At 43.1% G+C, this 24,986-nt stretch overlaps 1 protein-coding gene across 1 annotated transcript; it reads right to left on the bottom strand.

The window, feature by feature from the left end:
- Positions 1 to 3,653: 3,653 nt before the first annotated feature.
- Positions 3,654 to 4,641, bottom strand: LOC131695048 (uncharacterized). The gene has a single exon (XM_058983575.1). It carries the CDS (start codon positions 4,580 to 4,582, stop codon positions 4,136 to 4,138), a length of 447 nt encoding a protein of 148 aa, XP_058839558.1. The 5' UTR covers positions 4,583 to 4,641; the 3' UTR covers positions 3,654 to 4,135.
- Between the last annotated feature and the right edge of the window lie 20,345 nt (positions 4,642 to 24,986).

Below are 24,986 nucleotides of genomic sequence, written 5' to 3'. Positions count from 1 at the left end.
GTTGAAGTTAATATTGTCGATTGATATCGTAACGATCTCGGTATGGGAAAATTAAAAAAAACATTGGAATAGAAAAAAATGACTTGTTCACGCCCACAAATATCATTTTAAAATTTATATTTAAATATCGTATCACTCAGCGGCAACAATGCGTATTTCCCTGGCTGGTCTTACAAACGGTAAAACAAAAACAAATTATAATTTGTGACGTCCAACTTTTACCCGTTGTTTTTGTTTGCACCAAGCATCAAATCTGCTGGTTTTAATGCTGGCTGTAGGGAAACTCCTGAAATATGGCGTTCGTCGGATCCGGTGAGCGCAATGTGAATGCGAAGCCGGCTAGATTTTCATGCATCTTTTTTATACGCGGAAAAGAACACATCGCGTGTTGCCTTCACCTTGACCATTTGTCTGTCTCGTGCTTTACAGTTGGAAGAATAGTTAACTACTGGAAAACTATGTAGCAGAATAGTACTGTTGCTGTACCCGGAGAATTCATGCCAAACTGGATGTACAAAGCACGACAAACATACTCCACTTGTATCTTTTAATATAATCCGTGTCAGTGCGCGGTGCCAAATCTTGTAGGTGAATTTCCGTCAAATCATTGTCCGTTTACGGGGGGATCTTGGTTTTGACGGTTTTCGCATTCGACGTCGTGCTGCATGTTGTTCTTCGTTACAAAGCATTCCGCCTCGTCTAAGGCGTTGAACGTTATTAGTACTATATTCCTCGTATGATGTAGCTGTATGTGCGACACTTCTGTAAACCCAAGTTCATTATCCACTTTGACCAACTGTTTCACCTCACGCGCTCTAGCTCTAAGACGGGTCTCCGAGGTCAATCGCGATTGTGTTCTCCCGTAATGGACGAAACTTATTTTTTGATTCACTCATTTCACTGGTAGTTGGAGGCAACGGGATTTTGCTGTGCCTATAACTTACACGTACACACAAGAGCGGAGCGGCGCTGGTAATTTTTTGTATACTGTTCCCAAACGATGTACTTTTGACTTTCGATCTGTACGAGATGAGCAAGCAGTCTGTGTAAAAAATGTAGTACTAGAACTACTACTAGGTAACCGCAGCTCGATTTACTGTGCGTAATACTTGTTCTTTCGTGCCGTGCCATCGGACTTCCTGAAGGGCTGCGATCTACACCCTCACTTTTTGCAGCTCTTAAGCAGATAGGGCGGCTTTCGCCGTTTTTTATGTAGAACTATTGTGAGTTCTTTATGTGCGCGATCTCTTCAAGATCTGGGAATACTTTACGAAAGATCGTTGGGTTCATTCTGGTTCTAGCAGAAGCTGGGTAGCCGCATAGTATATGTCTGGATGTTTCCTCCACCTGATCGTGATTCAGCAGGATTTTGTTTTTTTGCTTATTGCCCAAAATGCGCGGTACGTATCCTTCAGTCGCTCGTTTCATGACAGGCTCTACAATCACAAGATTAAAAAAAGTATAAATAAATGAAAAATGCAAGAATAGGAGAAATTTAAAAATGACAGACAAGCAATTATAAAAATAAATAAAACAAGGGCGAATGGAAAAAGCGGGAGAATGTTAAAAAAATGTAAAATGACAATATATTAAAAAAGTTACAAATACAACAAATATACAAAGCCAAACAAAACAAAATAAAAATATATGAGAAAAAATATGGAATAGAAATACATAATGTTCACAACGAATCAATAAAAAATGGAAGAAATTAACAAAAGGTAAAAAATGTTAAAATGAAAGTATATAAAAAAGGTCTTCGAGAGTTTTCCTAATAGGCCAGGGTCTCGGAAGGGTTCCCCCGTCAGAATCACTCACTACAATTGCAGGCGAGACGGGAAATGTCACCCACTAAAACACTACTTAAGGCCAATTACCGCGGGCCTGTTGTTCTGAGTGATATTGAGCATACAGTTGAGATGTGCGGGCTAAGGGTTGTAACGATCGCGTAGGCATTAGCGTTTATTTGTTCATGTCTGAGACCGCATTGATCAGATCATTAGTGCAGTAGCGTTCACTAAATCATCGGGGCAATTTTGCTTTCAAAATCCTGGTAAATGATTGTGATTACATGTTCGTCTTTGTGTATTATCGCGAGGGCCACGAGCGTTTGCATGTGAACAAGTTCAATCGTGTGGGCTTTTGCATGTTGCGTGTGCTAGCATGTATGTGATTTTGCGTGCATAAATCCGATTTTGTAGCCTTGAGTGATCGCGCGTACCGTGAATCTCATTTTAAATTTTCAGTGCGCAGCTCAGATTCTAGAAGACAGAAAGAGTTCTCCAGATAAAACACAAACACGTTCAGGCTAGAGCCTTGTTGTCTCTTACTGTATGCCGAAGCCGCCTCCACTACACTCGGTCCATTGCTGCTTGTCGCCAGCCTCGTAGTCTTCCAAGGGTCCGCAGGTCGTTCTCTGTCTGGTCGATCCACCGTGTTCGCTGTGTGCCCCGTCTTCTTGTTCCTGTAGGGTCGCCCTCAAGAACCATCTTCATCGGGTCATCGTCCGACATTTTTACAATGTGTCCAGCCCACCGCAAACGTCCTATTTTTGCGGCATGTGCGCGATGTATGATTCTTCTAGCAGCTGATGCAACTCATGGTTTATTCGCCTGCGCCACGTTCCGTCTTTCATCTGGTATGCAACAGCTTTCGTCCGAAAACTCCAAGGGCGCGTTGGTCGGTCCTCCACGAGCATAGTCCAGGTCTCGTTGCCGTAGAGGACCACCGGTCTAATCAGCGTCTTGTAGATAATCAACTTCGTGCGGCGGCGAATTTTGTTCGACCGAAGCGTCCACCGGAGTCCAAAGTAGGCACGATTTCCCGCCTAGTTCCGGTTCTGAATTTCTCTGCTGGTATCATTGTCGGCGCTTACCAGTGCGAATTCGTCCGAACTCGGGATGTGAGATTCACATTGTTGTCTCTAGAACCTCTTCCTCTCATGTATTTTGTCCTCGAAACGTTGATGGCAAGTCCAATCCTGCTGGATTCAGCTTTCAGTCTGATTTACGTTTCCGACATCGCCTCAAAGTTCCGTGCCATTATGTCAATGTCGTCGGCACCTGGTCCGCCCATCGTGCTCTCTGCGCTCCTCGCCTTCTTGTACCAACCGGATCATTAGCGAACACCATCTTTGCAGGATTGTTGTCCGGCATTCTTGCAACATGCCCTGCCCACCGTATCCTTCCAGCTTTGTCCACCTTTTGGATACTGGGTTCGCCATAGAGTGCAGCGAGCTCGTGGTTCATCCTTCGCCGCCACACACCGCTCTTCTGCATACCGACGAAGATCGTCCTTAGCACCCGTCGCTCGAAAACTCCTAGCGCTTGCAGGTCCTCCTCGAGCATGGTCCAAGTCTCGTGCCCGTAGAGAACCACCGGTCTTATAAGCGTTTTGTACATGGTGCATTTGGTGCGGGGGTGAATCTTTCTTGACCGCAGTTTCTTCTGGAGCCCATAGTAGGCCCGACTTCCACTGATGATGCGTCTTCGGATTTCACGGCTCACGTTATTGTCAGCTTTTAATAAGGATCCTAGGTAGACAAAATCCTCCACTACCTCCACGAAGGTATCCCCGTCGATCGTAGCGCGGTTTCCTAGCCGGATCCTGTCGTTTTCGGTTCCGCATACCAGCATATACTTTGTTTTGGACGCATTTCCTACCAGTCCAACCTTCGCTGCTTCGCGTTTCAGGCGGGTGTTCAGGTCTGCCACCGTTCCAAATGTTCGGGCGATAATGTCCATGTCGTCCGCGAAGCATACAAATTGGCCGGATTTCGTGAAGATCGTGCCCCGGCTGTTAAGCCCGGCTCGTCGTCTCACACCTTCCAGACCGATGTTGAATAGTAGACACGAGAGTCCATCACCTTGTCTCAGTCCCCGTCGAGATTCGAATGGACTGGAAAGTTCACCCGAAATCCTTACGCTGTTTTGTACACCGTCCATCGTTGCTTTGATCAGTCGTGTCCGTTGTCGACCGGCCATCGATGAAGCCGGCTTGATAACTTCCCACGAACTCACTTTAGGTGATAGACGACGGAAGATGATCTGGGATAGCACCTTTCTAGGCGGCATTCAAAATGGTGATCGCTCGGAAGTTCTCACACTCCAAATGGTCGCAATTTCTTGTGAATGGGTCAGATCACCCGTTCTTTCCACTCCTCCGGTAGCTGTTCTATTTCCCAGATCCTGACTACTAACCGGTGCAGACAGGTGACCAACTTTTTCGGGCCCGACTTGATGAGTTCTGCTGCGATACCATCTTTGCCAGCTGCTTTGTTGTTCTTGAGCTGTTGGATGGCATCCTTAACTTCCCTCAACGTGGGAGTTGGTTCATTCCCGTCCTCAACTGCACTGACGTAGTCAAATCCTCCGTTGCCTTGGTCATCTGTACCCATATTCTTCTCGCCGTTCAGGTGCTCGTCGAAGTGCTGCTTCCACCTTTCGATCACCTCATGGTTGTCCGTCAGCAGGCTCCCGTCCTTATCCCTACATATTCCGGCTTGCGACACGAAGCCTTTGCGAGATGCGTTAAGCTTCTGGTAGAACTTTCGTGTATCTTGAGAACGGCACAGCAGTTCCATTTCATCGCACTCCGCTTCTTCCAGGCGGCGTTTTTTTCTCCCGGAAGAGGCGTGTCTACTGCCTCCGCATCTGTTTGTATCGTTCCACATTCTGTCGGGATCCATGCTGCAACAACAGCCTAAATTACATTAGTTAAATTACAAACAACCGCAGTTGTTGCTCAAGGACCAAGGAATGCTAAAACAACAGAACCTGCGTAGAGCGTGTCCGATCATTGTGATGCGTCTAGTACCTCCAAATCAATAGCCAGTACCGCCGACAATAAAGTAAATGACAAAAAAACACGTATGGACGATCGTGACCCGTAAACAATCCAAACCAGTTAATCGTGGAAACCTACATAACAGCAATAGTGACGAATGCACGGAAGAAAACGATAAACCGGGAGAAAGTGTACAAAATAACGACGCAGCTAATAGATCTCTACCGAGAAAGATTTTTACACGTAGTATCAAATCGCGTACACAGGATCCGATGGAAATATAGCTAAATTCGATTTAGTTATTGCCATTTACACACTGCAAACAGTACAAGATCGAAGGCTCTGTTAAGCCAATGTATTGAGCCGTGACAAATAAAAAATGAAAATAAAAAAATGGAACAAAAAAAAGTTAAAAAAACGAAAGTTTGTCAAAAGAAATAGGAAATGCATGGGCAAAAAAAATAGAGTAGAAGAGCAACAAATTAGTTAAAAAATAACGAAATGAACTCTGGAAATAAATAAGTAAAGAGAGAAAATATTCAAATGAGAAAAGGTGGCCTAGCGTAATGAATAGGAAAATTCGGTGAATGTTGAAATAAATCAAAGCGAAACAAATGTAAAGGTAGGATAAAAGAAAAAAACAATGTACTTCAGCCTGCCTAACGAGAAAAAGGAACTGAATCATCAAGAAAAATGAAATGCAATATTCCTTCCTTGGGAATTTTTTTTGCAAAAGCCATTTTTGCGCATGAATGGCACAAAAACATTTCGTCAAGTCAGTATCTGGAAGCAACTTGACACCAGAAGTCGTTGCAAGATACTGATGAAACGAAGTTTTTTTTTTTAATAGCCCGCCTCTCACCCCCACACCAAAAGGCTCGCAAAGAGAGCCCCCTGGTAGTGGACACATCAGTTCTCAGCGTACAAAAAAAAAATATCAGCACAAAAAAGAAAAAAAAGGTATTCGCGAAGACGCTGAGAACGAAAAAAATAGACAAAATTAACACGTGAAAGTAACCGGCACAAACATTACAGTATAAACCAAGTTGCAATGCAATTGATTAAAAAATAGCATGGCGACCAGTAATACAAAAAAAAAATGAAATTTAAATGTACGTTTAAATTGAAACAAATAAAAATGTGAAATATGAAAATAAAAGGAAAAGGTTTATAGAATTGACAAAATATCAAAAATCGTGATAGCAAGTGCATAAAAATGTCAAAAGGCACAAAACAATTAAAAGAGTGTATTGAAAATGAAAAATTAAAAACAATGTGAGAACAATGGAAAACAAAAAAAAAAACGAAAAATTCATGAAATGTAAAACATATTAAATGAAAATATCTATGGAATGAATGAAAAATATTAAATGAAAATGGAAAAATAGCCAAAATTGAAAGACAAAACTATAAAATCAAAACAGAAAGAAAATTTAATGGAATGGGAATGAACAAAAATGTAAAAGGAGGTAATACATTTCCTTATTCCTGATGCACTGATGACAGCATTCATTGATTTTTAGATCCCTAGCATCTCAAATATCCCTTTTTTGGAAATATGCATACGAAATTGCTAAAAAACCATTTCTGCGTTTTAAAAAGTACGCGAAGAAAACCTTTCCTTTAGTGTTGTCCTACTGGAGCCGTAGAAATGGGAATCACTTACTACAACTGCAAACTAGGCGGGAAATGTCACCCACTAAAACACTGCCGATGGCCAATTGTATCGTAGTGTATGATTGCGTGGGAATGAGCATTTATATGTGCGAGCTTGAGACCGCGTTAATCAGTTTATCAGTGCTATTGTGTTTACTAAATCATTGGGCCGTTTTTGTGTTTGCGAAATCTTGGCATAGTTGTGCGTGTATAATCGCGATTGCATGTTCGTCATCGTGTATCATCGCGAAGGGCTTTAGCGTTTTTAGATTCGAATTTGTAACAGTCCGTCCATTTGTATATTCTCGTGTGTGCTTGGATGATCTCGTGGACCGTGAATCTAATACACTCAAGTTTTTTTTTACGCGGTTTTTTTTTGCGCGGTTTTTACGCGGTTTTTTTTTACGCGGATTTTGAAATTTACGCGGTTTTCATTTATGCGGATTTCGAAATTTACGCGGTTTTCATTTACGCGGATTTTGAAATTTACGCGCTTTTCATTTGCGCGGTTTTTGAAATTTACGCGGTATCCATCAATGAGGTTCCCTGTATTGCGGATTCTTAAATTTAAGTGGTCTTCATTTACGCGGATTTTGAAATTTACGCGGTTTTCATTTACGCGGATTTTGAAATTTACGCGGTTTTCATTTACGCGGATTTTGAAATTTACGCGGTTTTCATTTACGCGGATTTTGAAATTTACGCGGTTTTCATTTACGCGGATTTTGAAATTTACGCGGTTTTCATTTACGCGGATTTTGAAATTTACGCGGTTTTCATTTACGCGGTTTTTGAAATTTACGCGGTTTTCATTTACGCGGATTTTGAAATTTACGCGGTTTTCATTTACGCGGATTTTGAAATTTACGCGCTTTTCATTTGCGCGGTTTTTGAAATTTACGCGGTATCCATCAATGAGGTTCCCTGTATTGCGGATTCTTAAATTTAAGTGGTCTTCATTTACGCGGATTTTGAAATTTACGCGGTTTTCATTTACGCGGATTTTGAAATTTACGCGGTTTTCATTTACGCGGATTTTGAAATTTACGCGGTTTTCATTTACGCGGATTTTGAAATTTACGCGGTTTTCATTTACGCGGATTTTGAAATTTACGCGGTTTTCATTTACGCGGATTTTGAAATTTACGCGGTTTTCATTTACGCGGTTTTTGAAATTTACGCGGTTTTCATTTACGCGGATTTTGAAATTTACGCGGTTTTCATTTACGCGGATTTTGAAATTTACGCGGTCTGTATCCCCCGCGTAAAAAAAACCTGAGTGTACCTTATTTTCAGTGTACGGTTCAGATGCTAGAAAAGTCTCAAAGCAGGGCTCATCCGCAAGCATAGGGCACCTCCAGAGAGAATTTGGGTTAACTTTGTATATTATAAAACCTGTGCAAAATTGATTAAAAAAAATCTCAATTTCGCACAGTGACCCGTTTACGAAAATCGAGAACAAACTTCTGGAGTCGAAAGTAACAAACCTCCATTCATGAAATTATTTGTTTTCAAAAATCTTGATCACGTGTAGTGCTTTAAATAACTAATCGATATATATATGTATGCTTGTAATGGTAGAGCATGGCTTTTTAAAAAAATCTGATTTATACAACGCGCAGGATAGATCAAAATGCAGGATCGAAATAGCCGATGGGTCAACTTTCTAGATTGTGTTATTCAGTCACACACTGATTGCATTCGTGAACATAGTGGGTATTATTGGTGTTGGCTAAAGAGTAGTGGTAGAGGCCTTTTGGCCTTCCAAAAGGGAAGCAGAAAAAACGGTATGGTGTGATTGGAAGAGACTGTCATGAGGTACGAGATTGACGAGTGATTGAATAAATAACAGATTAATTTCGTCGACTCATGAAGTACAAGTTTCAAGTATTTGGACATGGAGTTACCAGAGGAGAACCCCCAAACAAATTTTCTGAACAACCTGTATCTAGCGTGTAGTAATAAACAATGAACCCTACAAAGATTATTCGTGAGATGAGGTTGACAAAACACATAGAAGCAAGGATACTTTATTCATACAGGCGCATTTTCTGTGAACTGGTTAGAGATTTCCTGGTGTTTCTGTTGAAAGCGTAAGGTGTTGATTTCATAACCCACTTCTTGCAAAATTATTAGGGCATTGTACAAAATTAAGTTGAAATGGTAGAGCAATACCTGAACCTCACATAGATTTCAGTATGTTACCCGTATAGTTTGTAGATTATATAAACATAGTAGAAAATCTACCTTTCAAAAATAGTTTCTTTAGTGATATACTCAATGAAGTATTGAATTATTTGTAAGGACTCATTTATATTCTTAAAGGTCGTATGTATTAACTAATTATTTTTGTAACATGCAGTCAATATATGCAATGCTGATTTCCAGAATACTACAAAATTCTATACAACTTTTAAATATTTAAGAATGACGCTGCACACAATTTTTCAAAAATGTGTCCTACTAACAAAACTTCATTAAAATCTCAATTTTAATCCTAACAATCCTACATCCAATCTATGTTCAGCCTAACACTCCGAAGTTAGTAAAACAGTGGCTTCAAGCCACTTCAGGTGATTACAACACAACTCCACATACACGCACACACAAACGCGCGCGTGATGCGTTTCTCAACTGCCACCCCAGCCGGTAAATGCCCCACAAATGTCCAGATCTTGCTCGCTGCTGCTGCTGCTGCCGCTACTGCTACAACTCTGGAGAAACTCCCCCGGTTACAAAATCATTCATAAACGAAAATCGCTTCTAATGATAATAAACACTGTCGTCGTTTGCCGCCGTCAGCCACTTTTTCTGCTTTAGCTGCTGCTGCTGCTGCTACTACTGCAACACGAAAAAAAACATCGCAATTACCTATACACGATGGCCAGCGATTTTGTTTTTGCTTCGCTCGTTAGCTGTTTACTAGTTACAGGGGATATGTACTAGTAGTACGTGAGTCTTACTCACGTTTTCCCCACGGTGATGACTTTTGCACAGTATCTTTCACTTCTTTCTCTCTCGATCAGTTTCCCAGGTATGTACACTATGAACAAAACGGTGCTGTGGTTGCCGCTAGGCGTAGAGGGCGGAGGGGGTGTCTCAATTTTCTCCACACACGATTTTTCCAGGGCTTGGCCACTACCGCTTAACGCAGCTTAATGCAACACAGCAAACAAGCTCACCAACACTGCCCCCCGTTCGGACGCACTACAGTGGTTGATTTCAAATTCCTCAAATTGCTGCGAATCGCGACGCAAAACACAAAACACAACACATCCGTCGTCGCACGATTGTTCGGTAGGGTTTGCGGCGGACTGAACACGATTCCCGCACTCGCGATGGGTAAAACAATCTGCCACCAGCGATTACTAACTGAGTTTGATTAGATTAGTCCGAATCAGAATGTCGCCGCACAGGGGGAGACGCGACCTGCTGGACGACGGACGGTCGGCTGGTGACTGGCATTGCAATGACGAGGCAGCTACTCTCCAGTGGGTACCGCATGCGATAGATAGGTGGTACTCTCGGCAAACGGTGGTGTCTCCCACTTACACAACAAGTGGTAACGGCCAAACAACCTGTGCTGCTGCTGTCGAGTACAATTTCTCAAATTGACCGGTTGTATGTGGGGAGTGTTGGCGGCGTTCGGTGGCTGCGACGACGACGACGGTTAGGTGACGATTCGCTTCTCCTACATACAGTTGTAAAGTGATACTCGTCCACCACTCTCCGTGGTCGTTCCCCCTTGGTGTCCACCCGATTGCACCCGGACCAGGGTTCACGTATCGTATCACATAACGTTTCGTACGGTGCGAACAAGAACGAGGTGGCGGTACGATTCGGAGTAACCCGGATGGCTGGCAGCTTGTAGTGCTTGGTTGGCTAAAATGACCGAGAGAGCGGATTAGAATGTGTTATGTGGGCAAAGGTAGACACGAATGGCACGGCAACACAGAATGCAAACATGACCCTATTTTACCACCCCGGTGCGGGTATAGAACATGAATGAATGAACACGACGGCTTGGTCAGATCAGGGAATGCAGGGCAGTCGGACTGATGATGAAGGGGAGGGAAAAGAACGAGGAACGTCGAGGTAGTAATACTATTGATTAATGCGTGTAAAATGAGTACGGAGAGTACATGACAGGTTGGCATTGTTGGAATTTGTATTCAGGCCATCGTCAGATTTCGATTCAGTACCGTGCTGACATTTCGAATGTTTTTGTTGGGCAGGTTAGGACTTAAGAAATAAACGCATGTTTGTAAAAGCTATTTCATTTACTTTTACAATGTTTTGAGTGCTAAGTTTCCGACTTTCAAAACTACACGAATTTATTGGAAACAAGTCAATTTTCAAGCTTGGTCGTACAAAGAAACAGGGAGTATCAGCGATGTGTACAGGAAACGTTTCGCGCGTTTGGAAAGCTCTTAGATTTTAGCTGACCACACACATTACAGAGATCCTAATTCACAACACGCTTTTTTGCCTCGCGACTTACACTGTTATCATATGTAACAAGTGTTCTAAGATAGATTATCTCGTCAACTACCACGTGCAATATTCCTTTTACTCCTTCGAACTAGCACCATTTGGACTGCCTTGTTATGTACCTGTTACCATGTACTTTGTCTGACCAGAGTTAATATTCAATCCGATTCTCGTAGTCTTCTTTTAAACTATTCCACTGCTCAGCTATAAACGCCAGATTTGTTCTGCAAAGTCAAGAAGAATGTAAGTTCTCGTGATGATGGTCCCGTTCTTTTGCAAAGGAGATCTTCAAAACTCACCTTTGAGCGCTGTGTTGAACAATAGATTATAGTATATACTGCCGTGATACGCATAACAGCCCCACCTGCATTGGAAACCCATAGCAAATGGGACTGTTATGCGGATCACGGCAGTATAGCTCTGCTTTAATCCATCTAATGTCACAAATAATCAAATAAATTCTCTTTTGCTATTTGATTCTGACCCACCCAACGTCATCCGAATCCGCTTACTTCAGCTTTGTCGGAAAGCAATGTTTAAGCATTATCTACCCCAGATCGTTTCGTTTCACTGAATCGTAGGCCGTCTTCAGATGATGAGTCCGTACGTTGTGTTCCCGAAATTTATCCAAGATTTGTCGCATCGTAAGTATCTGTTTCGTCGATCGTCCTTCTTGAAATTCGCTATGGTATTTGCGAACATAACGTTCAAGCAACGGGTGTAGTCTGCTAAACAGAACACGGAAGAGTAACCTGAAGGGGACATTTAGGATTCCTTGATAGTTATTACACTCGAATTTATGACCCTTCTTAGAGATAGGCAATAGAATCAATCCGAAGTCAATCTTTCTTCCAACCATAGCATCCTGATCACGCAGTGGATAGCTTCGTACAACCGGTCTCTCCCGACTTTCAGAAGTTCGTCCAGGGTTCCGTCCTTCCCAATAACTTTAACGTTTTAGATTTTCGAATAATCTTTCGCACTTCGTCTAGCGTGGACGGATCCACAGCTTGTCCATCAAATTCCTGTCAACAAATTCCCGTCCCGATCGTTAACCATGGCCGGCGCTGACCGTGTTGGTGATCGTTTTGTAAAACTTTTGCGAGTCGTTCCTGATAGCGCTTCCTACTGCTCCAAACAGTACCTTTTCGTTGTACCCACGTTTCTTATCCCGATGAGGTTTTTTTACTCGATTGCCACTTCTGCGATTGTCGTACTGACCGTCTCATGGAACAGCTGCCGTACTGCGCTCAGCCGTCTAACAAAACACGGTCGATTTGAAAGCAAGTTTCGCCATCCGAGTGTCTCCAGATGTGCTTCCGATTATTCTTCCGTGCAGATTATGCTACAGATGACCAGACCTCTGGCTGCAATGATATTTGTCAACCTAGAGCCGTTGTCGTTGGTGGCTGAGTGGAAGTTCTCCATGTCACTACTTGGACGAATTCTTTCTTACCGATCTGTGCTTTTGTATCCCCGATAAGTTTTATGCCATGTTTTGGGCACTCTCTTCAGGTCTTACCGCTTCATCGATCTGCCTAAATGGCGGCAATCCAACCTTTTGTTGCTCCCGAACAAGAAGAATGGATTATGTAGGTTTCGACGAGCATTTGATCAGCTTCTACTAAATATTGTCCTGTTCTTTGTCAACTGCTCCATCCTGTAAGTTGTTTCATTTTTCGGGGATTCGTCATATCGTCTTTCTGGGTTGATGACATGGTCGTTTGTCTAGCATTAAAGCACCCACATTTGACTGCCAACTCTGTTATTAATGCTTCAACTTTAACGACATACAGGGTACCTCTACAAAACGGGCTCCTAACGATTTAAAATTTAGTTTATTTCATAAAAAAAAATTGATGCATTATTTTTTGTGTAAGTGGCTTTGAATGGACAATGCTTTTTACTTCCACTATGAACGCTGCCAGTGTTGCCAGCAGGTGGATTGAACACCAATGTAATGGTCTTTGTGGAGGTTTCAGCGAGCTGACCACCAATAACTTGCATCACGTCCACGGTCGCTATGCAGTTCCGGCGGGATATCCCTACATCCGTAGAATCGTAGAATAGCTTGCTTGTAGGACTCGGTCGTCAGCGTGTGTACTACTTAGAGATGAACCGCACGCCTGTTGAGGCACTTGAAAAAGACGACCCGTCTCTCCAACCGAAAACCGCTTCCAATCGAAAACTGAATTCTCGACCATGATATGTACTATTGACTACAGAACGACATGGAAAGAACTTCTCCCCACCGTCGCTAAATCAACAGGATTCTCTTCTTTGTGCGGCACCTATCGTCAATCCTCCACCTCAAATTTAGATAGAAGCTTGTCAACGTGGCATGCGACCAACTGTCGATGTCTCCGATGGTCCAAGTTGATCCACGCAAGCACGGTCCTAGAACCAGTCCACATGACGACCCTGTCGATCTTCAGCGAATGTCCGTTGAGAATTGTTTTTCGCAGACCAACTCCGATCAGCACCACCATCAGCTAGCTCCGACCCTGGAATGCATAGTGCCTTTAAAGGAGCCACCCTCGATTTCCCACCGAAAAGCTCAATATCGACATAATCCGGAAACGCTGCCCGTAAGTCCGCCTTCGCACTGGCTTTAACGAAAATATGTAGATTTTGTGCCACTAAATCATTCAGTGTATGACGGGAAAAATAAAAGCGAGCAATTTAAGTACTGAAACAATTCAGTTCTTTTCGTCTATATTTCCCTGAGCTTCGTCTGGATCAACTGATTTACAGGATCTTACAGTGAATAAGTAAGAAACTCTCCAACTCAACTGGATCAAACGACCTGTAGTGCTTGTTTCTTCAAGGGATGATCTGTTTCAATGGCAGCGTGCTGAGAAAACATGAACATGTCTTCTTCCGATCTTCAAAACATCCCAAGCACTCGCGTCCTGTAGATCAGTTCTTGCCCAAATGAAAACACTTCTCGGTTGCTGTGTCGTTCTCCCCGACCTGTGTGAGAAAGTTTGCTTTGACAACCCGTTTCGTAAATGCAAATCACCGAGAGAATGGATGTGTCTAACATCTAGTGCTATCATCATCGCCTCGTTGACGCTATCCGCATTTTCCAAGTAATCGTCGGCATAGTGCTTTCGAATTATTGCATCGGCCGCGGCTAAATATTTCGTTCTGTGTTCTTCGGCGTTCCAAACTTTCACGAATTGAGCTGGACACGGTGAGTCCGTTGCCCCAAACGTTGCCCCAAATCTATGCTTTTTGCCTTTGATCCTCAAGTCAGAGCAGACGATCATGATTGATTCTCTGTACGAATCTGAACTTTTTCATAACGATCCGCGCACCCGCTTTTACCGGATCATGAAAAGAACTGTCAGCAATGTATTCAGCCAATCTTGTCGTTTCAGCAGAATCGACCATGGCCACCGCGTCACAGAAGATGCGTATCTTTAACGGTTTCATCTTGGATTTGCTGCTGCTGCGAGTTCCCCTTGATTCATTTTGTGGATGTACCCTGTCTTGATGCTCTCGCCAATTACTGAATCCTTCTACATTCGTCGCTCCAAGCACTGCAACTTCCATAGTGCCATTGGATAGCTGTCCGGAATGGGATTCTGAACACACTGCGGCTTCGATACCAAGGCATTCCACCGAAAATAATTACAACACTAGATAATGGAGTGACGTGTCATCGTGGCACTCGCAGATATGGAAGGTGTGTGCATGGTTGATAGACTTGTCTTGTGACCCTGATATACAGTCCACCCGAGTCGTGGCTTCGCAGCAATCAGTTCCGCCTGTTGGTCTTCTCTGATTTTAATCATCGCTGTTACGTGTGTGTTTCCGATAAAGATGCGAGGTAGATCATGTTCCTGGTCTCAAATCGCCAGACCTTTCAAATACGGAAACGCCTCGGATAACTCCACATACCGCAGTGATTGTCATGGCAGATCCAATTTACTAACCGTGCGGACGTCTTGTAGTGCAGATTTCTCCGTGTTGCTTGCTGTGGAAATCTACACCGATTCTGTGCAAATTGGCTTCCACACGCTTTACTTTCAGAGTCAATTTAAATTTTGTTTGTCTTTACACTTAGCTCCACCATAAGCTCATCGTCCGTTAACGTTTTTCCCAATCCGTAATCCAGAAAGAAAGCAGAAATCGTTCGGTTGTTTCCGTGTGGTACTATGGGAATTATACGGGAGCTTTTCTTCGAAAAAATGGTATAATTGTAACTGGCTTGGTTTAGAACACTTGGGCTTCGTTGGTTCCTGCTTGTACTCGGCTTTCTGTTGCTCACATTGCTTAATCTTCGAGTACAGTATATTTAGAATGATGTCAAAACTAGCATCATTTCATCTGATATCTCGTCCAAATTTTACACGGATTTACGGATTTTCCATCCAGGATTGTTTTCATGGCAGACGGGACACGTTAGTTCCAATGAGCGTACACATTTCACCACAATATCTGCATTCCCAAGTGTACCAAACGATTCCACCGAAGAATGCGTTCCACAGAAATTCTTGTCCTTGCCACCTTTTTCCTCTTTCGAAACCCGCGACTGTTGCGGACTCGGGTCGTGGTACAGTCACACCAGCTGCCACTCTCACCAACTTCATCATGTATCTTGAAAACGAATGTATATTAACCGTCTCGCAGCTTTGTTTATATAACGAATAATCCTTTCCACTAACTCGAACAATAACAACGGGGTATTGAGATGCGTTTCCTGACCACCAGCTTACAGATGATCGCTGAGATTTTGCACTGCCATTCCGTATCTGATTAAGGTTTCGAAGCGGTCGAGTGTTGGTGCGGGAACCGCACGTACTGTTATAAGCAGCGTCTGTTTATGACAGGAGGAACGGCTGCCGAAAGTAGTAAACGGCGTCGTACTGCCTCATACGAATTGCCCTTCAGGAACCTTTCATATCCATCCAGCTTTTCTGCATCTGAGTATCCACGCGCTTCAGTAACGCTTGATAAACGAGCTGATAATCAACGCCCCGTCTTCCGGATTGCCCGCAAAAATTGGCAGCTCCTGCGCAATCACAAACCGTGAGGCCAGCCGTTGCCGACTAAATCCTTCAAAAGAGCGGTTTCGGTTGAGATTCAGCAACTGATCCATTTTGTTTTAGCAACGGTCGATTGGATGGGTTTGGCCACGGATCTCCGAGTTCTTGCAACGGTCGTGCATAAGGGTTCAACAACGGTTGGCTTCCTCGATCTGACAACAGTCGTGCATCCGAGCCTGCCAGTAGATGGTTTCATCCTTCCACCTGTTCCTCTTGGTCCAGCAATGGTTGGTCGCTCGTCATCAGAACCGGATTGCCTGGTCGCGCACTTACAGATGCATTTTACTCGCACCATTATTATTCACCGATAAGACTTATAGGATTAAATAATTGAGATTGACCAACGGGGGTCGCAGAAAGCGGCATGTGGGGTACAGGCGGGTTTGAATTGGCTACGACATACTTGTTTCGAGGGGCTGTTAACGCGCATGCTAGTACTCTTGACCGCTATGGCATGGAGATAAACGGACAAACTTCTACTGACGGCACCTGCGTGTACTAACCTATCTGATGTTGATCCTGTCATTCCCCATAACGTGGCTTGTACGGTTGTATCTGCTAGTGAAATACCTGCCATCCTATCCAGAACGGTAGTTGCGGTTTTTTTTCTGAAATCCGGCCTCAATAGCAGTAAGCGCTACTCGTTTTAAAGTCGAACTCGGTACGTTGTAGTGCTTATTCTACCTTTTAGTTAACTTGCTACACGTGCTCTGTTCTGACGTCACGCTTCTGGCATCCCTGGAAGACAACATCCCACTGCGAATCTCGTCAACGTCCGAGCAAATCACTGCCTTTTTAATAGTTATACCAATGACCTGTCGACTACTTTCTTCCGATGGCATAGCAACCAAAAAGAACAAACGAAACGCTCGTCGTTAAATCATCATCCTTACGTCTTACGGGCGAATTTTCTCTTGCTCTTCACCCTACATCTCGTGGCATAAAAAAAATAAAGCGCCGCATTCTCATGTATCAGAGGGGTACTCGAAGAACTGGTGCGAATTGCCGCAACAGAGCTACGGCACTCGTAGTTTTTGTCTGGAGTACATTATCCATGATATTGGCGTGGTATTACGATGCACTGGAAAGCCAGTAAAACTTCCTCCAGTTGTCTCATGGCAAATCTTGCTGCTATAGATAAACCAGGGTTTGTTCCGAAATACTTTGTTTCTTTGCTACTGCGTCGACTACTGTTTGCGGTTCTCGAGAATGATTTCTCAAGGTTTTCTGCAACCTATCTTCAAACACCTGCTCTTGTGTGCTGTGTCTTTGACCAGTCTAATCTAGCAACCTTTGGTCGGATTGACATCTCAAAGCTCGCATGGCAGAGAAGCACGCAAATGCATCGGTCGGGCGCCTTTTTCCAGATTTTTCGTCACTCTTTCAGCTACCGCACTGATTCCACGTTCAACGAGGTGACGCAAAACGAAGCCGCCCGTGAAATGCACCAGCTTGCAAACGTTGATCCCCTTCTATTACACTTTCAGCCGTCCTGAACCTGTAATTGTTCAGAGACCAAGTCTTCGACATTAAGGTTCACTGCTAACTGGGCCTTAACAGCGAGCTGAACGCCAGACCATGATGTAGATCCAGAAACAGTGTTAGGTATTCCCGAAATAAGAATGCTATCAAAATCAGTAGAAGTCTTGCTGGAGTTAGTCAGTAAACAGAAGACTGTGCTGTTTCGAATTGAAGGATACTCTAGTTTTTTCGAGTTTCTTGGGATTTGTTGCGACGCCTAGAAGGTACCATGTTCGAATTGTATACGCGGAAGTAACCTCGGTGAAATTAGGGTAGATGTACAAAGCAAAGCAACCTGTTGACACTATTTTTCGCTGAAATCGCCATTGATGCGACTTCCTAAAGGGGGCTGTCATTTGACTACTATTGCCAATATTCGGTTTCGAAACCGGGTGCCGATTATGTGCGTTGTGTGGTTTCCTGTAGAATTCGTCTCGCTTATATTTTGTCGTCAGGTTACGGTGCAGCTATCGGAGTGACTATACCAATTTTCTTCAGTGAAAAGCTGCTCCTTAATCGCCAGGATAATATCGAACGTCGTTCCAATCTGGTGATCGTTCGGGGATACATGCACTGACATCTCACAGCGGAACTACAGTGGAAGATAGTATCGTGCATTACAGTGCATATCTATCAGCAACCCTGGCTAAATCAACTCAGTCCATCGACAGAAGGTTCCGCAGATGCAGAAAGCGCCAAACCCATACGCGGAACGCGATTATCTTCGTTGATTAAACTTCGTTACGCATGAGTGGGTGCAACCAGCACTAGCATCCTTCGGCTTATTTTGCTGACCTTCCGTTACAAAGTATGGTCTGTTTCAACCGACTTCGCAATCGATTCTTAGTATTCTGGGCAATTGCAGTCCTACTGACCACTAAGACTGCTCGATGGTACTTTCCTTTAAATTCAGCGCAGCTTAGCTGCATCGCTCCAGGAAATTCCTCCGGCAATTAGATTTTCTAAGTAGTTCAGTTGACCTGTTGTCTTAAGATGGTTCACGGTTTCCACAGTCGATCGTGCCTTGTAGCCGGAACAGGTTGAATTTTTGGTGAGGTGGGTTTTGATTAAGAGTCCTGAAATATGAATCTCAATAATGTCAAGTAGACTAGATGACAGAAACGATACCTTCCAAGCTTTGCAGGGGAGTTATATCCTCAGCATACTAATAGCTGCAGGTCGTCGTCGATTGCTCGTAGCCGCCAACGAAATTTGGCGTCCTCGAAGTTTGAGCAGCTCTTTGGTACAGCGACAGTACAGGTTTCTTTTTGAATTCTATTTCTATAAAGGCTTTGCTGAAAAAAAATCGATAAAAGAAAACGATTAGATGAGGTCCAACGGTACTTTTTCTAACCAACAAGAATTCTAACCTATCAATGTAGAACGTCCTAAAATGGTAGACTTGTGCATGAGCGCAAGGAAAACTCGAATCGAGTGCCATAATTTACACTCTACCACTTGAACTAAGAAGTCTAAGATGAATGGCAAACACTGCTCTAACCAACGACTTCAAATGGGTTGATAGGACTGGTGTGGAGAGAGGATCATAACCCTATTTCAGTTTAAGAAAAAAACTTCAAAATAAAGAATTAATCCACAACAAAGCCCTAAAAAGATTAAGCTCAATCATGTTAATCTAAACCTCATATCCAGTAGATTCCACCCTTCGGCTGATTACTAGCTGATCTTTGATGTTTCAGCCCAGTTTGGTATGCCAACGTCTCAAATACAAGCTCCACCAACCGTTTGAACCGATTGTAAACCAATTTCGTCGGCGGTTTTTTTTTATTCTCGCACTTTGGCATACCCACTATCATGCAAGAACTGATACCGCGATAACGATGCCGATGTCCGAACACCGACACCCAGAAACACCTAATAATAGAAATGGATCCAAGACGTTGGTGGTTCGAAAACGGACCGGAACGCACGGGGGCAATGCGCCAGGAGGAGGCTGGGTGATGTAAACGTGAAAAATACACAGAAAAGCGATTTCTTATCAGCGTTTCCAGTCAAGATAATTGCAAAAACGAGCTGGAAACTCATTTCAGCACTGGAATCTTGGTAGTATGCGAGTTGAAGGATGTCATTTTGATGATTTCAAATATTGTCAGCAGCATCTAATTTGATAGTAATGGCGTATGACATAACAGCGCAGCGCCCAAAGGCTCAAATCTTGCTTCCGTCGTCGCTAATTATACCAACTCTCAACCCGCTAAATTCGTGCTGTATCCATTCGCTCGGTAGCCGATGGAACATACTGCCATGTTCCTCCATGTTGCTACTAACTGAAGCTTACTGGGTCAAGGAGGGCCATTTCTGTTTGCATGTGAAGCTCCCGTCTCCCCAACCCGGGGGGGGGGGGGGGGTATGCATCGGAAATCAAACATTATGCACGCGCGGGTCGATTTGCATGACTCTCGACTAGCTCGCTGCTTTGCAACGTTTACTAACGCTCAGCGAAGATGCTGGCAGGTACTGCAGGCGAAGCGAAAAAAAAAATGGAAATCAGTGATTTAGCCTTTCGCCTCACGTATTCCACCTGTTGAGTACAGCTCTCCCCGGATGGACGGCGGCTCCGATCGCTATATAGCCACAGCATCTACCAGTGGCAACGTGAATGCGATTTGATTTGTTTGCAGGTTTGTTGTGTTTTTCTTCTTCTTTTCATTTTACGACCAGATCCACACAATTTGCAAACAACTTTCTCTCCCCCCCGAAAGAGTGGCTGGCTTCGCTTAGATGATTTTGTCTGTGTGCTGCTTCTCGAGCTGATTTCCGAATGGATCAGAAGCGATGGCCAGTCTGGCGGCTTGGATAGTTCCTAGAGAAAATTGCAAAATGCGAAATGGTTTTAATTTTATCAATATCGCGCTAATTATTTTTTTTCGAAATATTTTAATATTTCAAATCGTTGCGCCCCTTGAAACAAGTGTCACAAATTATTTATCGTTCCGATTTCATTCCTACGCAACGGATCAAACAGTACAATCTGCCAACACTTCCGATTTGACAATCGCGAAAACACGCACACAATCGAACCAGAAACAAACAAAAGCGAACAAGAGCGAGAGAAGAGCAACCGACCACTACCACTGACGGAGAAAGAAGCAGCAAGTCGGAAAACTAGTCTGTTGCGTTGCTCGTCTTTCTCGTTTGCTCTACCGCGCACCGACCTGCTACCGGTCTATCGCTTTTTCACTCGTACTTCCAGGCTGGACAGTCCTCACTCCATCTCACCCCGTGTACACTTCTCCTGGTCCAGTCTATACTGCAGATTATGACGTGACGTCGACTATCCAAAAATCGTCGAAAAAAACCCTCGGAATTTCGATTCCCAAAATTCCGTCACATTCCCCGCCAGTAAACGGACACACAGTGATAATCTGAATAAATCTACCCACCCTTTTATCGTTGATCTACCGCTGCAGTTTCTATATGCGGCAATTGTGGTTCTCGGATGTGTTGCTCTCTTTCCCACCGCTGGCAATCCGTGTTCGTGATGAAACTTCCCTCAGCGCGTTTTCCAGTTACTTCTTGTGGGTAGGCTGGTGGCTACTATTTTACCACTGCTGCTAGCCTCTGGCACACACGCACGCACTTTTCACTTTTTCTTTTCCAACACGTCTGGCGAGAAAATCACTAATTTTCCGTCGATGAAAACTATTTTTTTTCTATTTCACGTTTCACTTTTTCTGTTGCATACGAAAGACTTCGCCTTCCGAATTTCAAAATAATGGCCACCAACTCACCCACACTCCGCTGGAGGAATCTTCCGTGGATTTCGTTCGAACCCGACCCGATTGTTGCTCGCTCGCCTTCTTCAGGTGGTCTGTCTTCTGTGATGGAACCGAACGGAACTGGAAAAATAAAACTAACGGAAACGGGCCACACGCGGATGTAGCGCACCAAAACCGAAAAACTAAAAACGAAAAGAAAACACGGGGAAAAACCGAATTCCGACACTAATTACGCGCAAATTGCGGAGCAGCACTTCTTCCGGCGGGTTGTGTGTGTTGTACAGCAAGGGGGAAGAAAACCGATACGTGATGGTGGCTCTTGGATGTGTACTCGCGCACAAATTAACGACGAGACGACTGTGAATCTGATGACTGGCTGGCTGGCTGTCTGTTTTGTCGCGTCGACCTACGAGCAAGTAGTAAGAAGCAACACTCACTCGCAATGAAGAGAAGGCAATATCCGCATTCAGCAAGCGGGCAAGATGTGACACCTCATTCACCAATACACGCGTAGGCGCAGGAATCAGTAATAGGAAAATCACGGACGAGTAAGGGAGATAGCTGTGAATGCGAGCGTATACGCTATTGCGCTCTCTTTTCTTCGTTCGAGTTGGTGTCTCGTTTTGGCACGTTTATTATTCCCAGTGGCAAAACTACGGTCGGGTACGTTCCACTAAATTGACGGTTTGGAAGGAACGCGTTTCGTTTTCCTCTGTGAAGGAACGAAAATCGACGAAGTGATGACACTGAAAAAAATTATAACAGGGTCAAAAAAAAAAATTATCATCGATTCAAGATTTTTCAACTGCGACCAGTATTTAGATCTATTGTGGTTTCGACTGGATTTACCATGCAGAAAAAAATAGGCATATAACAGACATTTAGACTAAAACAAAATCTATTTTAAAGCTTGTGTCAATTTTTAAATTGATTCACTTAGGAAATCAGTAAATGTTTGGTCTGAAAATCGTCCAATAAAGATCGTTCGTTGGACGACGTCCAAATAACCGGTCAACTGACGTTCATCGTTGGACTCTACACGCAACCATAAAATAACCTACAGAATAAGTTCTTTTGGCTTAAATTTAGGTACTTTTGAGCTGTGCGTCACTTTCGCACTTATTAGTGTTGTCAAAAACAAAAAGAGAGATTCGACTCAGTCGAGGTCTCCCGAGCAGTAATGTACTTTTAAGTTGTGTGGGGTATTAAATTAAAGGTTGAGTTATTATTTTTGCCGTAGTTAAATGGAAGCTACCGTCAACACGGTTTACCTAATTTTACCTTCCTGCCCAGTGAGCAAATTTTCTGGCAGAGACCGCCCTGCTAGATTTCTGTAGGTCTTGGTTTGGCAGCCCTGTCAGATTTCTGCGCGTATCCTGTCGGGTTAGTTGAGCTAGGGCGAACTCGGTTTCGCTCGCGTTTTCTGGCAAATTTTGACAGGAACTGAGCAAAACCCTGGCATAATTCGGACATAAACTGTAAAAAGATCCTGGCAATTTCTACCTGGTAGAATTTAGCACGAATCGAGCAAAACATCTGACAAAGATGTGGCAGGAAGCGTGCAGAGATCTTGGCAGTACATTTCTGGCTGGATTCTGGATAAAAGTGAGCAGCATCGGTTGGTTTAATCGCTTCTGTCAGAAACGGTTGTTGCATTTGAGCGAATTCGTTGCCAGAATTCTCGCACAAATCGCGCAAAATGCTCGCAGAAACTCTACCAGCATCAATTTCGCTTTGCTCAACTTTTGCTAACTTTCTGCTTGCCACGCTGACCGGGTGCACGATACCACGAGATTGAGTCAAACGAACAGAATTGTAGGTAGTTTTTCGGTGGCGTGTGGGAATGTATAGCAAATTTGCATCAAATTAGGAAAAGTGCATTTAATTTCTATTTTTGCATCGACTTTGAACTCCCTCGCAGAAAAGTTTGTTTAACAAACGTCCTACGCTGAGCCACTTTGTTCGACATTTTGTAGGGCTAGTTTTTTTGTAGGGTTTTGACGTCTTACACGCAACGCAAAATACATTATAAATTTCTATTTCGATGGAAAGAAATGCATTTAATTTCGCTGATTTTAAAAAATGCTTCGCAACGGATCTGCCCCAAGGTTGAACACGTGTTAAACGATTTTGAAGCAATTTTTTTGGCTTCTCAGTGGAATAGGTTGTATTTCGACTGTACAGCTTTGATCATTGCCTATAAGCGTACCTATAAGCGTTTTCCGAACGTTTTAGTCGCTCTTCTGTCTATTTAGTTCAACAACGGAAAAGCACTCACGGCCAATTTCTTCATTTGAATGAAAACAGGTTTTTGTTGAAAACCGGGTTTCGGTTAATTGGTTACCAACAACCCGAAAACTGGTTTTTAGCAAAAACAAGTTTTTATCCAGTAAAGAAATTGGCCGTTGGGGTAACCAACCCAATTTGGATCCCTACATATTTTGAACCTTCTTACGGTAAATTTCTTCACTTGCATTGAAAACCGGTTTTCGGCTAATTGGTTACCAACAACCTGAAAACTGGTTTTCAGCGAAAGAAATTTCCAGTAAAGAAATTGGCCATACTGTCAGATTTCTCTGAATTTGTTTGATTTGATTGCATTCGTTGGGTTGTCGGTAAAGTTTCAAGATCAGTAGTCCTTCTCTAATTGTTTAAATTTAACCAGAATCCACAGTTTTCCAAAATATCACTGAACACGTTTCATATTTCAACGACAGCCAGGCATCGGTGGAAGTGGTACCTTTTCGAATTGAATTTAAATATACAATTGTAATATTTTAAATTGATTTAATAAGTTTGTCTAATTTGGTATGATGCATGTCACGTTTTTTAAAATGTCTCTTCGTAATGGTTGATCTACAAAGTGTCGGTACGAAAAGACGGGAAGATTTTGCGCCCACTTAAGAAAGAGCCAAGTTATGTTTGGCTCAAATGGGCTTTTCCCTGCTCCAATAAATAAGTAAATAAGTCTCAAATAAATGGTGCCAACAATATGTCTTAAACAATTGCTAACAATCTATTTTTTCTAGATTTTCTTTCTTGGCAGCTGTTTGTTTATAGAATTAGAGTAATCAAAAAGTGATATACGAAACGGTACCTACTCTTTTTGGTCAAACCGAGTCCGATATTAGAAAGTGCTTTAAGGAGGTTTTAGGAATTCTTCGCGAAGAGGAGGTAGCCGACATTCTTTTCGATCAAAGAAGAATTCTCAACGGTGATGAAGCCTTCTTCTACATGAATCCGACCATCAACAATGTGATTGCTAGGCGAGCGAAATCTGTATAAAATTGATCAGGGACATCAAACATATCTTGCATCCTCAGCTGGTTAAAGGAGAAGTGTTCCGGTTAGTTATTTTGCCGATAAACACTCTTCCCGCATGCCATGGGAAACAGTAGAAGAATGTAGTAAGCTTGTCATTGTTCTTATCTGTGGACGTTGCAACCTTCGAACCCTCATTCCAACATTCAGGGTAGTTGATTTTGAGTTTGACTGTCAACTGACGTGTGATTGAAGCACTTCAGGAAATACTTCGCGAGGTCTTTTTTTCTGGCGAGGAAACGAAAAGCTGCCAAAAAAAAAACAAGGAAATGACAAATTGAACAATCCCCTTCCATATAAGAAGAATTACACTAAAAAAATCGATTGAAAAAGATAATATTAGAAATGCGGATGAATTCCAACAGATCGACATTACTTTCGGTGGAAATATTCCTGAACTGGCCAGAATTTTTTGTTC

The sequence above is a fragment of the Topomyia yanbarensis genome, unplaced genomic scaffold, assembly GCF_030247195.1.
Source record: "Topomyia yanbarensis strain Yona2022 unplaced genomic scaffold, ASM3024719v1 HiC_scaffold_255, whole genome shotgun sequence".
NCBI lineage: Eukaryota > Metazoa > Arthropoda > Insecta > Diptera > Culicidae > Topomyia > Topomyia yanbarensis.
The sequence above is the reverse complement of the archived record's forward strand: the minus strand, read 5'-3'. Positions and strand labels throughout refer to the sequence as shown.